We start from the raw sequence: 15,271 nt of genomic DNA, 5'->3' as shown, positions 1-15,271 counted from the left end.
GACTATGGCAATTTAAATCCTGCTGTTAAAGAAGGGTGGAAAACAAAAACTTTTTTTGTTTACGTGAAAATATCAAGGACATTTTGATTTTCCATGACCCTTTTAACCTGGAAACCTCAGTGCTGTGTTAAAACTGTGGTAAATGTGTTGCTATATGAACACTAAAGTAGCTGGTTGGAAACCCACCTTAGATGTGTGCTGGACTGGATGATCTGCTGGGTCAGATGGTGACATGCTCGTTGGGTCTTGAGCATTTGGTCCTGTTTTCCGTCTTTTAGGCACCTGGAGCCGTTTGAGGGTTGAACTGGTCTGATATTTGCGCTGAACTCCAGAGATGAGCTCCAGAAACTCATCTGGCTCCTCATGCTCTAAGATGGTGTGCAGGACTGGACGATCTGCTGGGTCAGATGGTGACATGTTTGATGGGTCTTGAGCAGTTGGTCCTGTTGTCCGTCTTTTGTGTGCGTGGAGCCGTTTGAGTGTTGAAATGGTCTGATGTTTGCGCTGAACTCCAGAGACGAGCTCCAGAGACTCGTCGGGCTCCTCATGCTCTAAGATGGTGTGCAGGGAACTCATGAACTCCACTGAGTCTGTTCTTCAACGAGAAACGCCCTTCAGCCACTCAACAGATAAACTGTTCTAAAAGAACATTTGGATAAAGTCAAACATGTTAGGGTGAAATGACTGTCGTGAGATCTTAATGAAGAAGAAAAGGAAGAATTAAAAATGAAATTCCTGAAAAGAATGCCTTAAGTAGTTTCACAGTTAACAGGGAACATTCTCTGAACTTTAGCTAACATTGTGGCAAGGACGGGTTCTCTCAAAGTTATGATTAAATGTTCCAGTAACTGGTGGAAGCTAGACATTTTACGTCATAATTTGTTAAATATGGATTTTTATTTTTTTTTTTATACACAAACACATCATTTCATTTCAGAAGGTCTTTATTTACCCCCCTGGAGCTGTGTGGAGTACGTTTATGATGGAGTTTCAGCTCATACTCGTTGGTCCCGTATCCCGTTCACTGCAATTATAAAGCTCGGATGCGTCAAGATATTTATTAATATATCTCTGATTGTGTTCGTCTGAAAGAATAAAGTCATACACCTAGGATGGCTTGAGGACGAGTAAAGCTTGGGCTAATTTTCATTTGAAAGTGAACTAATCCTTTAATGGCAGCGTTAGCAAAACCATCTATTTGTTAGCTGGAATGGCATAATCTTTCATTTTTATTTCTTAGAAAACAGTAATATCAAAACTGCTTAATATTTGAAAAACATGTCTGTAGAATCGAAGTGCTGCACAGAAACACGCAGAAAATAGAGATAATTGTGCTTGTCTCTTCAAATATCAGATCATTTGACTGTTCATGACTGGGTAAAGTTGGTTCGGTTCAGATTGTAAAATGTCTTAACTCAAAAAGTCACTAATGATAGGCTAATTAAAACATTTCATGAAAATTGTATAAAATTATTATGTTCCTTTGTCGTCGTCTAAGTCATTGACCCGTTTGCTCTTAGTTTAATCTTAGTTCTATCTTGGAGAAAGTTGAAGTAATATACAGAAATACTTTTCTTTCCAACAGCCTAACCACAGTTGTAGGCTACCACGCTAAAATAGCATAAGGGCTCGTTCAAACAGAACGCGTTTTTGTTTCACAGTGGAATGGGGGGAAAACGAGACGCGTTTTTTAAAATTTGAACTGATTTTAACTTGAGCGTCGCGTTTTTAGAACGTCATGTCATGTGCGAGACGCTGAGAGGACGCAAGACTCACGCGCAATGATCACATCCGTCTAGTGCGTTTACATGGAAAAACAAAGTAGCGCATTGGAATGGAAAAACGCGTTCTACGCTTGTATTTTGATGTTTGCGAAAACTAACTGACAATAGTCATAACACACACAATCATTCTTTCTGTGTGCCGCCATATCAGTCCTCCTGTTGGTTACTTAACTCACCTGCTACAAACACACAGATCCCTCCTGAGGTCACCTGATGATTGAGCTCACCTGTGCAGGTTAACAAGCCATTCTCCAATGACAGAAGACACCGCACAGTATTAGACGTTTTTGATGAATGATAAATAATAGATTCACAAACAGACTTTTTTTCTTCTGTGTTTATTTTAAATTCAATAATGCATTTAGAATTTAATTAAATATCTGCAACATCACAGTGAATCCATTTACTGACAGAAGGGTCACAGCGACTCGAAGCCAAATGAATGACGACAACTCATTTAAAGGGTTAGTTCACCCAAAAATGAAAATAAAGTCATTTATTACTCACCTTCATGTCATTCTACACCCGTAAGACCTTTGTTCATCTTCAGAACACAAATTAAGATATTTTTGATGAAATCCGATAGTTCTACCTTAATATTATAAAGCGACAAGAATATTTTTTGTGTGCCAAAAAACTTTTTAAAGACTTTTTAACAATATCTAGTGATGGCCGATGGCCGATTTCAAAACACTGCTTCGGAGCGTTATGAATCTTTTGTGTTGAATCAGTGATTCAGATTGCGTATCAAACCACCAAACTGCTGAAATCACGTGACTTTGGCGCTCTGAACCACTGATTTGATTTGTAATGCTCCGAAGCTTCATGAAGCAGTGTTTTGAAATCAGCCATCACTAGATATTGTTAAAAAGACGTTATTTTGTTTTTTTGTTATTTTGTTTTCACAAAAAATATTCTCATTGCTTTATAATATTAATATTGAACCACTGTACTGACATGAACTGATTTAAAGGATTAGTTCACGTTTAAATAAACTTTTCCTGATAATTTACTCACCCCCATGTCATCCAAGATGTCCATGTCTTTCTTTCTTCAGTCGAAAAGAAATTAAAGTTTTTGATGAAAACATTACAGGATTATTCTCCTTATAGTAGACTTGAATGGGCACCAAACGGTTGAAGGTCATAATTAGTTTCACTGCAGCTTCAAATTGTTCAAAACAATCCCAGATGAGAAATAAGGGTCTTATCTAGTGAAACCATCGCTCATTTTCTGAAAAAAATTGAAAATTATATAAGTTTTAACCAGAAATGTTCATCTTGAACTAGCTCTCTTCTTCTTCTTCTCTATTTGAATTCCAGCAGTGTAGACACTGCTAAGCGTAATACTGCCCTCCACAGGCCAAAGTTTGAACTCATTTTTATATGCAATATGCTAGTTCAATAGTATATAACAATTAGTTCAAACTTTGACCTGTGGAGGGCAGTAATACACTTAGCAGTGTCTACACTGCTGGAATTCTAATAGAGAAGAAGAAGAGAGCTAGTTCAAGATGAGCATTTAAGCATTTAAGCCCATTCAAGTCTACTATAAGGAGAAAAATCCTGGAATGTTTTCATCAAAAACTTTAATTTCTTTTCGACTGAAGAAAGAAAGACATGGACATCTTGGATGACATGGGGGTGAGTAAATTATCAGGAAAAGTTTATTTAAAATTGAACTAATCCTTTAAATGTTTTTAGCACATTAATGGATCTTGAGAGAGGAAATGTCATTGCTGGCTATGCAGGCCTCACTGAGCCATCGGATTTCAACAAAAATATCTTAATTTGTGTTCCGAAGATGAACGAAGGTCTTACGGGTGTGGAACGACATGAGGGTGAGTAATTAATGACAGAAATTTCATTTTTGGGTGAACTAAGCCTTTAAAATCATGCAAATAAAAGTAAATATAAGGCATGCGTTACTTTAAATATGTATTAAAGGCACAATATGTCTTTTCGCCACTAGAGGTTGCTTAATTAAAACAAAGGCGTAGTTTGATGACGGCTTTATTTTGCTGAATCATGGGAGGTGTTGTCTTTACGTCTAAAGCCGAGTGTGTAAAAGTGTTTGAGCTTGTAATGCTCAGGTGAACTCAGACAAGGAAGAGAGGATATAAACGCAGATATATATTTTAATAATAATAACCAAAATATATTATTAGGTAAAATTAGGAACTAGGAAACATGGAACTAAACAAATCACCACAGAGGAACAAACACAGGAAACACAGGGCTTATATACACACACGAGTAATAAGACTGACAAGACACAGGAAACGAACAAAGCAAAACTACAAACTAAAAGACTACAAAACAAGGAACACAAACAGGAAGTACAGAACATCTATGACTGGTCACATGCCCATCAAACAGGAAAACACAGACTTGTTGTACTTCAATACTCTCTTTATTACAAAATCTTATATTGCTGAGGTTTACACTGTACAAAGGACAGTATTTCATACATCGCTGTATTTACAAAATACACTTCTGTATATCAAAGAGCTAAAAGGCAAATGACTTCAACCACCGCAAGCGTCAAATAAGGCAAGAATACTGTATCGACAGTACAGAGATGCATTTGAAAGAGCGATTCATACCCTGAAGAAAAGCGTCATGACTCAAAAAACATTAGCATGAAAATAGACATTTGCCATAGAAATATCGACAGAATCATTGTTTCTCCCTCTTCAATGACTCACAAACAGTCTCATAAATGTACAGAATCTGAGAATGGGTTTTGTGCTTGTAAACACGCACCAGTCGACAGGGATCTATACAGTGTGTGTGTGTGTGTGTGTGAGACGCAGCGCTCGTCATGGACAGGTTGTTGACCTCCATGTCAACAGATGTTCACTGCACCCTCGTGTCCCCACAGACCTCTCTATCTGACCTCATTACCATCAAAGCATCTGCCGCGCTCAGGTAAACAATCCCAATACTGTATAAAACATATAGATTCAGTCTTTTAACAGAGCTGTTGCAAATATTATGTTGACAATATTAAAGTGAATGCTGATGACAGAATCGTGTCCAATCATTACACTTCAGATTAAGATTTCATAAAATTGGCACATATTCAGCATGTTGAGGTTCGTCCCTGCTAATCACACACTATATCACTATTTATGTACAGCTGGGTCCAAAGGTCTGAGATTCAAAATATAATTTAAACCTGGAAAGAAAAGGAAAGTTTTAAGATTCTTTATTCATTTAAATAATGTTATGACGTTTAATGAATATGAAGTATTTCAGATTGTGCTCTATTTCTATAACAGATGTTCAGAAGCTCTTTGGATCACGATCATCAGGTTTAGTTCATGGAGCTGCTGAAAGACATCTTCATTTCTCTATATTGATAAGAGAATAAAATTAAAGGATTAGTTTACTTCAGAACTAAAATTTTCTAATAATTTACTCACCCCCATGTCATCCAAGATGTTTAAGTCTTTCTTTCTTCAGTCGAAAAGAAATGAAGGTTTTTGAGGAAATCATTCCAGGATTTTTCTCCATATAGTGGACTTCACTGGGGTTCAACGGGTTGAAGGTCCAAATGTCAGTTTCAGTGCAGCTTCAAAGAGTTCTACATGATCCCAGACAAGCAATAAGAGTCTTATCTAGAGAAACCATCGCTCATTTTTGAAAAAAATGAAAATGTATATACTTTTTTAACCACAAATGCTCATCTTGCACTGCTCTGTGATGCTCCACGCATGACATAATCATGTTGGAAAGGTCACGAGAGAGTGTCTACAAAGTGAACATGCAAGGACTAAGTCAAACAGCCTTAACAACAATGTCAGATGATTTTGAAGTTAGAGGAATTATTTTTTCGCCCTACGTCATGCGTGACCTTTCCAACATGATTACGTCATGCATGGAGCATCACAGAGCAGTGCAAGATGAGCATTTGTGGTTAAAAAAGTATATACATTTTTATTTTTTTCGCAAATGAGCAATGGTTTCACTAGATAAGACTCTTATTCCTTGTCTGGGATCATGTAGAACTCTTTGAAGCTGCACTGAAACTGACATTTGGACCTTCAACCCGTTGAACCCCACTGAAGTCCACTATATGGAGAAAAACCCTGGAATGTTTTCCTCAAAAACCTTCATTTCTTTTCTACTGAAGAAAGAAAGACATGAACATCTTGGATGACATGGGGGTGAGTAAATTATCAGGTGAACTAATCCTTTAAATTAGAAAAAATGTGAAACTGAAGCCTTTTCAGTGTAACATCAGACTTTGTGGACCCAACTGTATGTATGAATATAAATGTCAGATTGTAGTTTATAGTGTTAGAACAGTCTGTCAGTGTGACTGCAGCCGATGATGATGGTGATGATGAAGCTTTCTTTAGGCTGCTATTAAACTCCCTGATTTCTCTTGTTCTATATACACACACTGCTTTAAAACAATGTGTACTTAAACATATAAACTCTCTGTATCCTAATGTAAGGCTTTGGAAGCATCAGATAAATTTTTGTATTGTATAATTATTATTAATAAATCAGAGTGCAGCTATAAATGTGTCATTAACATCGGAGAGTATTAACCTTTAGAAACGTGTGTCACATGTGATGAAGATTGTGAGAAAAATGAATTAAAAAAATCTAGCGCACTGTTTGTTCAGATGCAGAGCATGTGCTTGTTCTATTGCCGTCTATCTGTTATAAATGTGTCTCATACACACACTATCACATTCATTCAAATGCACTGGAGAGTTTAATACAAAAAAATACACAAAATCTAACTGTATGAACATCTAGTATGTACAGTTCATATAAGATGTTGGCTTAGGATGCATAAAAAAATGGCGCCTTGCAAAAGATCACTTGAGGCTTTGAATGTTCACGCAGGGCCGCAAAATCCTTCAATTTCAAAGAGCATTCACGTCTTTATGATTATGTGGACATTCACAGCCCATTGACTTCAATGACTTGAGTGGGAAAGAAATGAATTTATCCAGGAGGATATGATGTGATGGTGGAAAGTCTTTAAAAGAGCATGAAGTGAAGAATCGTTATGAAAAGGTAAATCGCTAACAGGGAACGTTCTGGCAAGGTTCTCTCAAAGTTATGAACAAACGTTCTTCCAGTAACGTTAATAGAATGTTCGTTTAAAGGTATCTGGTCTTTAATAATGTTTTCAAAACATTAGGATTATTTATACATCGTTCATGGAACGTTTTAGTTTTAGTTGGACATTTGTCTAACGTTTTAAATATTACTACTCATTTCAGAACGTTCAGAGAACATTCAAAAGTAACGTTCCCGCAATGTTTGAAGAATGATCAAATGGAATGTTCCATTAACATTCGAATAACCAAGAAAAGAAAAAAATGTTTTTAAAACATTTAAAAAACTGGATATTATAAGGGAGCATTCAGAAAAAAAAAATCTTAAAGGGAACGTTAGCAAAACGTTCTTGGAATATATTATTGATAGCTGGGTACAAAGGGAAGACACAGTTGATTCGTTCCACCTGCAGACGTGATTCCTACACCTCCTCCTCTTTGGTCTCCTCCTCTTCTCCGACTGAAGGCACATTGGAGCTGTGACCGTGTGTCCCGTGAGTACTGCCCATGCCCACCCTGGCAGCGAAGCCCGAGGACACGGACAAGCTGCTGCTGGCTTTGGCCTGCGTGCCGCTGGAGCGGGCGATGGCGTGAACCTTGCGCTCCAGGCCGCCGGTGTGATGCAGCGCTCTGTTACCGGCGTCCTGCGCTTTGCCCTCCAGGAAGTACGTGAGCATCTGACCTTTGCCTTTCACGCTGACATTGCCACGACACACCAGATCATAGTCCGTCTGAAGCATACGGAAGACGTCATCTGTCACCTGGAAGATAATTTATATTCAAATCAATATATGTACATGCATATTTATTTATTTGTATTTTAACCCTTTAACCTGATTTCTCTTCTCTGTTTGCAATTATATAATTTCAGGCCATTAAACTCCAGGAAAGTTTTCAGACCAATGATCCAGTAAGCAAATTCATTCAAACAATAAATCCAAACCAGGTTTGGTTACATGAGAGATGGCAGAGAGAGTAGTGACTCAAGGCCAGTTTGCAGCGAATTATTAATTCCAGTGTGTGTTTCGCTTTAAAACACGAGCTCAGTCATATTACTGTGTTTGTTTCTGAAGAGCTTGAGCCCTCTCACATCGCACTGTGTGAAATACAGATTAAATATGATGTTAAAACATCCCACCACTGTATAGCCAGATGATACACAAACTACGACTCTCAGCTCGATAAAGCAAACCAGTGTCTTGCTAGTAAAGTTTTGATAGATGAGGATTTCAGTCAAGGTAAAGATGATTGCAGTGACGTACAGGAATCATACAGTAAGCACACGAGAGTCCGTTATATTGATGCGCAAACGAACCGTGTATGTGTGCTCTCGACACACTGATCTCATACTGCATTTATGCACAGACACGTTTCAGTACATTCACATCGTTTCCACATACAATAAGGATAATGTATTGATTTGTCATGTGTATGTTGCTGTGTTTAGTAATTCTGAATGGATCCGTGTACTGTAGTAGATATATGCAGTCTGGTCAAGGCGGTTGGTTTAGGGTTTTTTGGCATGTCCATGTGGTTCTGTTGGGTATTGCAACTTGAAATGTCTAAAATGTAAACAAGCTCGTTGCTGTTGCTTGATTTCTGTAATGTTTTTTTTTTTTTTTTATGGGTGCTTTGGTGCATAAATTTATGTTATATGGACTCGCTATATTATTTGGTGTTCCTCTGGAGTTGCCAAGTGTGCCTTTTGTTAGAAAGACACCTAAATTTAACTTTAAAAAAATGCTTGCAGAAAATCCAGTTTTGAAAAAATCACATGGTTTACTTTGCTGGATATAGCAAATGATGATAAAATGAATGTGTTAAACAAGATAAACTGTATATGCATAATTGTATGATAAGTGTACAAATAATCACACAAAAAAGGATGTGATTAAAAATCTTAATCTATTGACAGCTCTAGTAGATATGAACAGTAAGTATGTTCCTGGTCCATAAAATGTAGTTATTTTGCATGAAGATTTGAACAAATACTGTACTACATGATGTAAACATTAAAAATAAAGAAATTAAATAAAAATATAATTTATTTGCTTTACAATCATACTTTATTGCTATGAAAATAACATCACAATTAAACTGTATCTGCAGTGTTTTTTAATCAAATTTAAGGCTTTTAAAGACCTTTTTAAGACCTGCACAAATAAAATTAATACCTTATGCCTATGGTAACATCCAAACCATAAATTGACAGTAAAAACGACAATTTAAACAACTTTACAGTTCAAATAGCCTAATAAGATGTTAATGATTCTAAAAATAGGCTTTACTTTCTTTATGCAAAATGTTTTTTTCCTTCAATTTTGACATGTGACCTGGACATGGTTTTTGTGAAATTCACCCATAAAGAATATATATCACAGTGTCAGCATATACGAGTACCTGGATCTTCCCTGGGACCCCCGTGCTGTCCATTCGGCTGGCGACGTTCACCGTGTTCCCCCAAATGTCATACTGTGGCCGTCGAGCCCCGATCACCCCTGCTACTACTGGACCCACATTAATACCTGTGCATTCAAGAGATAAAAACATCAGAAAACATCCTCAACAGTTCCTACATTTAACTGAGAATGAGAAAACACTTAAAAATCTGGATTTTTGAACAAATGATTGATAAACTGTGACATAATGTCACAAAATATCCAGTTCAGCAATTAGGTTTCGATTGTGAGGTTGTTGTATTTGGTCATTCACTGTATCTATAATAGTATTGTAGAAGAAGTATAATAAAACTTGTAAGAAATATTTAACATTTTATCATTACTTTCTCATTTATGCATTCACCAGATGCTTTTATCGAAAGCGACTTGTATTGCATTGAATGATAACTTCTGGAGGAATGAAAAGGAGTCATTTCTTTCTCAAATATTTCAAAAAATGTTCAAAATGTTGCACATCTTTACAAATGGTAGAAGTGCAGATTTGGTGGAGGAATTGATGTGAACACAGCAGTATATGCTTACCCACTCTCAAGACAAAATCATTATATGACTGATAGTTGATTTCATCAAGAACGTCAAACATTTCAATGGCATAGTCTGCTATGGTGCTCAAGTGGGCAGCAGGGGATTTCTTTGCCTATGAAGGAGAAAACAAATCATGTTCACAGATGCTCTGTAGCTATTTTTGCATTTTTTAAATATGTATTGTAGCCGATTTAGTGACCTTGGTCCCAATGGTAGGCACCAGCCCCACCGCTGCCATGTATGTGCTGCCGATGGTCTTGATCTTCTCGATGTCCTTGTAGCACTCTTTGTCCATGAGCTGCAAAACAGTTGAAACAGGGCTTGAAATGGATCAGGAGTGCCAGCATGATCACAGAAATGTTTTACAATGTCCTTTCAAAGTAGGAAAATGACCTCGTCGAAGTCGGCAATGATCTCGTTGAGCAGTCGCAGACACTCCACACCCATGTTGTTTCCATCCAGCTCGATGTAGAAGTCGTTGAAGTTGGGAATGGAGGCAAACAGCACCCCCACCTGAGCGTAGGACTGGTAATACAGATCCTGCCACACGAGAACCAGGGAATGAGCTCAACAATTCTTTTAAATGAATGTGCTGATTACATTGTTTTGAAGTATTCTCACCATGTTTCTGGGGTTGGACAGCAGGAAGTGTTGTGCCACATGAACCGGCAGCAGGTTGAAGAGAATCCTCTTGTTGTCCAGTTTGACTTTCTCCATGCCGTCTCTCTCCTCCTCGGCCTGAACACACACAGACCAAGAGAAAGCCACGTCATAAAGTCATGATGTCACAGTTCAAGTATTGTAGCGCCCCCATCAGGCTGTAGTTTCAAGCATCTACATCTTACGTTTTGGTCTCACTTTTGGGGGAGAATACTGATCCTTGGAAAATGTAACAATTACAGTACGGTTTCAGAGCTACATGCTTGAACTCCTAAAAATTAAAACTTAGGGCCACTAAACTAACTGCACTGCTATTATTATGGCTACTTTATGTTAAATATTACATAAAGAAATATTATTTTATGTTGCTGTTGCTCTGCTAAATTAATACATTTAAATAATGCAAAAATATCTGTGATGGACATGGGCTCAAACATCCCCGCAACCTGACAGAGAAAATGGGAAAATACTGACGGATAGTCAAAATATGGTGGTGGTGTTGGGTGTATTTCTGGTTCTTCTGACTGCATTAAGAGCTGATTTGAGCACAGTCTGTGATGTTCTCCATGTACCTGAGTGGCCCAGAGGAAGTCGAGCCGTAGTTTGAGGTCCATCTGTCTGGAGTGAAGGGCCAGAGCGGTGGAGAAGAGCAGCAGAGAGACGATGGGCTCCAGACCACGAAAACTCAGCAACCCCCATCTGCACTCGAGAAATACAGCACAACACACACAATCACCAGACCGATTCAGCTGAGCAGCTTCTCCTTATACTTTGTGCAATATGGGCAAAACTTTTAAATTCTGAAAACTATTATGAAAAATTATTTCTGAACGTTTGCTAAATGTTCAAAACATCCAGTTAAAACAATATATTTTAAAAACTGTTTTCTTGGTTATATGATCATTAAGGAAACAATTCATTTTATACTTCTTCAAACATTATGGGAATGTTACTTTTGATTGTTCTCTGCATGTTCGGAAACAAGTAGTAACATTTAAATAACATTAGATGAACGTTCCATGAACGATGTATAAATAATGTGTATACATATATATATATATATAAACATTTTGGCATAAAGCGTTCTTTAAAATTTAATCAAGAACCCCAGGGTGTCAGAATTATGTTCTGTTTAGTTATTCCTGTGTCTTGTTTTCGCTGTCTCCTCGGTTACTGATTATGCCCTAGATTGTTTCCATAGTTACTGATTAGTTTCACCTGTGTTTCATTTAGCTTCCTTTGTTTGCTCAGTGTATTTAAGCCCTGTGTTTCTGTTACTCCTGGTCGGTTCTTGTTTATGTATAGTGTGATTTGGTTCCTGTTATTGTTCTAGTGTTTACCTGAGTTTTGTAATGTTTAATAAATGAAGAGTTTGGTTCCATAACACGATAAATGCCATTTTAAAAAAATTGAGTTTCTGCCAAAATCAGTATTGTATCTGGTCGGTATTGAAAAGTAATTTATTAATTTTGTGCAAAATGCGATATCCGTTGTGTTATTCTGTTATGTTTTCTCCCTTTCTTTCCAAAACGCAACAAACGCCAGTCTCCTTTTTCTGCAGAATGCGATATATCCGCTCAACCAATCACAGCGTACCATTCCACCCACTGTAAACATTGAAGGTTTTTAATACCAATGTCCTCGGCAAATGTGTTTACTTAACCGCGTGGTGGCGCCAGATACTTTTTAATCGGTAATGACAAATAATTTATAACATTAACAAGATGACCCATTGAATTCATTTTGGAAGTGACGGCTGAATGTATTTTTAGTAAAATGCCTGTGTATAAGATTAATATTGGCAAAGTTTAGACTCTGTCATATATGTGAATCAACTTACTTTGTTGTGTATTTTCAATTTGAAAAATAACTTTTATTTTGATGGATTAATTACATTTTGAAAAAAGTAAAAAAGTGGATTTATTGCATTTTGGGGAAAAAAAATAATACTTAATGAACTTTTTAAAATCAAAATGTAGATTTGAGTTTTTATAACCAAAAGATGCTATGTGAAAGTTTGAAACAGAAAATAGTGGTTTTCATCTTGCCACTTTCTTGGTAAAGAAAACACCTTTTTACTCAAAATAAACTTCAAATATAGTTATTTAGATGATCTTTATCTTCATCATTCATTTCTACCATCAAACCATGTGACACAGGGTTCTATATAAAACCCCACTGAACCTTTTATTTTTGAGATTGCAGCGCCCTCCATCAGCCGTCTCTCACCCTGGCATGTGTCGCAATCCACTGAGCTCCAGTATGGTGATGTACAGCACCACCACCAGCAGTAACAGGATCACTTTGGGCAGCCAGGACACTCGCAGGAAGAGCGCCATGGTCAGTGTCCCCACTACGCAGGACAGGAAGGCGTACTGGGCGCCTTCACATGGGAGTTCGGCCATAGTGCGGTTCAGCCCTCCGGCCGCATCAAGGATCACGATGGAGCGTGTGGAGTTGGTGGGCCAAAGCCACGGCATACAACCCACCTGACAGAGAGAGAGATGGAGTTACACAAGTCTTCTTTACAGTATTGAAATAGTTGAGGGTGAGATGCTGTAAGAATGATTTTGAGATGATTTACCACATAGACCTGAGCCACAGCGTATATTAAGAGCACTATGAACACACACAGAACGGTCCGGATCTGTATGGTGAGGCACCCTGGAATACACTGAGACAGACACAGAGAGAGATTAGAGAAGATGCTGGAAGATCAAATTACAGAATAGGAACAAGTAAATCAAAATTCTATGGTCAAATATCTTCATTTGTGTTCCAAAGATGAACAAAAGTCTTATGGGTTTGGAACAACATGAAGGTGAGTAAATGATGACAGAATTTTGATTTTTGGGTAAACTAACCTTTTAATGCAATTTTATATCAGTATCCTTCAAAACAACCTTTAAAAACTTTTAATGCAGTACTCACTCTAAAATATGCTGGGTTAAAAACAACCCAAGTTGAAAATGGACAAATCTAGCAATTTGTTTGTTTTAACCCAGAAAACTTTTGATTATTATTGTTGCCTCTAGTAATTATGTCTGATTTTTTTTTATTTCCAACCTATTTTGGGTTAATTTTAAGGCCAGCCATATAGTCATTTTTAAACAATAGTTGGGTTAAATAAAACTGCCCAGCACATTGCGCAAAAAATTTAACCCAATTGCTGGGTTAAAACAACCCAGCATTTTTAACCCAGCATTTTTTGAGTGTAAAATAATCTTAATATTTACACACATTTAAAAAATTAAAATATCTGAAACGCTAATTACTAACTTGAACCTGAACATGAAACTAGTTGGACCAGGTTTGAGTGAGTTTCTTACCTGAACTCTAGTGATGTGCAGGTACATGATACACACGACTAGAAAACAGATGCAGAAGACCAGCAGCACCAGCACAACAGTCCCCCTGAGAGCCACAGACACAAGACATGAAAAATAATAATAATAAAAGTCAGCGCACAGAAGAACTGACACTATTATATAAAATTCAGCACAGATACTTCTTCTAATGACACCAACCTCAGTTTACAATCATCAGTTGAGTATTGTGAAACAGAGAAAAATTGTATCATGATATTCCAACGCATATATTGTGATTTAAAGGGGAGCGCGCAAGCCAACTGTATGCACAATACTTCAGAGTCAAATCACTTTATTTTATTACAGAGCTGTAAGAATACAATACAATTAAAGTACTATCATTAATAAGCAAATCACACGATGAAAGAATATTTAGAATTTGTGCAGCTAACTCATCAGTTTTGATCAACAAGGCATGTGCATTTAGTTACTGTACACAAATGCACTTACTCTTTTATACATGTGCCAAAACACATGAAACTTGCTTAAATAAGAAATTCAAATCTGATGTGAACCAGAAACGAATTGAGCCAAAGCGACTGAGAGAAACTGTAATGTCTAAAACATAGCATACTTTAAAATGTCACTGTATGTGTACAGTTGAAATCTGTTTCCACTGGAATAGCCAACCCTTTCAGCCTGAAGGTGATGTCCTCATACTATTGACATGTCGAGTATTTCTCTGTCACAACAACAACTCCTGTGGCTGAGAGAAATCCTGCTATACGTACTGTGGTATGATGAGAAGGTAGATGATGCCGAACAGAGCAGCAAGGACGAGAGACAGAACGACAGCGCCGGTGAAGTACTCGTCATTCAGCTGATGATACTAAAGACACACATCACACCATCACTGTCATATTCACACAGCGTTTGCTTAAACATGGTTAAAAACAAAAGAGATATGCTGAGCAGTTACAGCAGCTCAAATTCATGTGATTTAACTGAATTCCACATGTTCATGACTGAGTTTACACCATGTCCTAACCAGACATGACACTGCAATGTGATAAAAGGTATCTTTTTTGAAAAAGGCACAGTTTTTGTCTTAACCAGCCACAATGGTGATATGTGACGATTCTATTCTAGAAAAGGTTTGGTACAACAAAGTATGACAATGATAATCTCAGGTACTGATTACACAACAAAATCTCTAGAGTTAAATCAACTCTGATCAGAGTACATATGGTCCCTCTCTATATAATGTTAAAGTAACACTGAAACAGAGTTAAAGTTAAAAGTGACTGAGCATTAGTGATGAACACCTGCTGTTAACAAGCATTATAATAAATAATGCTTTTTATTACGATTTTTTAATATTACCTTTCATGCAGTGTCTATAGCTGTTTGTGAATGTAAAAGGTATGCAATGTTTTAAAGAGCAAAGTGCAC

General features: G+C 37.2%; 1 protein-coding gene across 1 annotated transcript in view; it reads right to left on the bottom strand.

Annotated features, from left to right (window-relative positions):
- Positions 1-6,496: 6,496 nt before the first annotated feature.
- Positions 6,497-15,271, bottom strand: part of adcy1b (adenylate cyclase 1b) — a 43,753-nt gene continuing 34,978 nt past the window's right edge. The window contains exons 10-20 of the mRNA XM_048164295.1: positions 14,611-14,708; positions 13,841-13,925; positions 13,096-13,185; positions 12,741-13,000; positions 11,084-11,210; positions 10,473-10,589; positions 10,245-10,391; positions 10,051-10,149; positions 9,849-9,963; positions 9,268-9,392; positions 6,497-7,628 (exon numbers count right to left, since the gene is read on the bottom strand). Coding sequence (XP_048020252.1) covers positions 7,290-7,628; positions 9,268-9,392; positions 9,849-9,963; positions 10,051-10,149; positions 10,245-10,391; positions 10,473-10,589; positions 11,084-11,210; positions 12,741-13,000; positions 13,096-13,185; positions 13,841-13,925; positions 14,611-14,708 — 1,602 coding nt within the window. The 3' untranslated portion in view covers positions 6,497-7,289. The remainder of the gene's footprint in view (positions 7,629-9,267; positions 9,393-9,848; positions 9,964-10,050; positions 10,150-10,244; positions 10,392-10,472; positions 10,590-11,083; positions 11,211-12,740; positions 13,001-13,095; positions 13,186-13,840; positions 13,926-14,610; positions 14,709-15,271) is intronic.

The sequence above is a fragment of the Megalobrama amblycephala genome, linkage group LG17 (genome assembly GCF_018812025.1).
Source record: "Megalobrama amblycephala isolate DHTTF-2021 linkage group LG17, ASM1881202v1, whole genome shotgun sequence".
In the NCBI taxonomy this organism is placed as follows: Eukaryota; Metazoa; Chordata; class Actinopteri; order Cypriniformes; family Xenocyprididae; genus Megalobrama; species Megalobrama amblycephala.
Note: the sequence above shows the minus strand (reverse complement) of the source record. Positions and strands in the feature narration are given on the sequence as shown.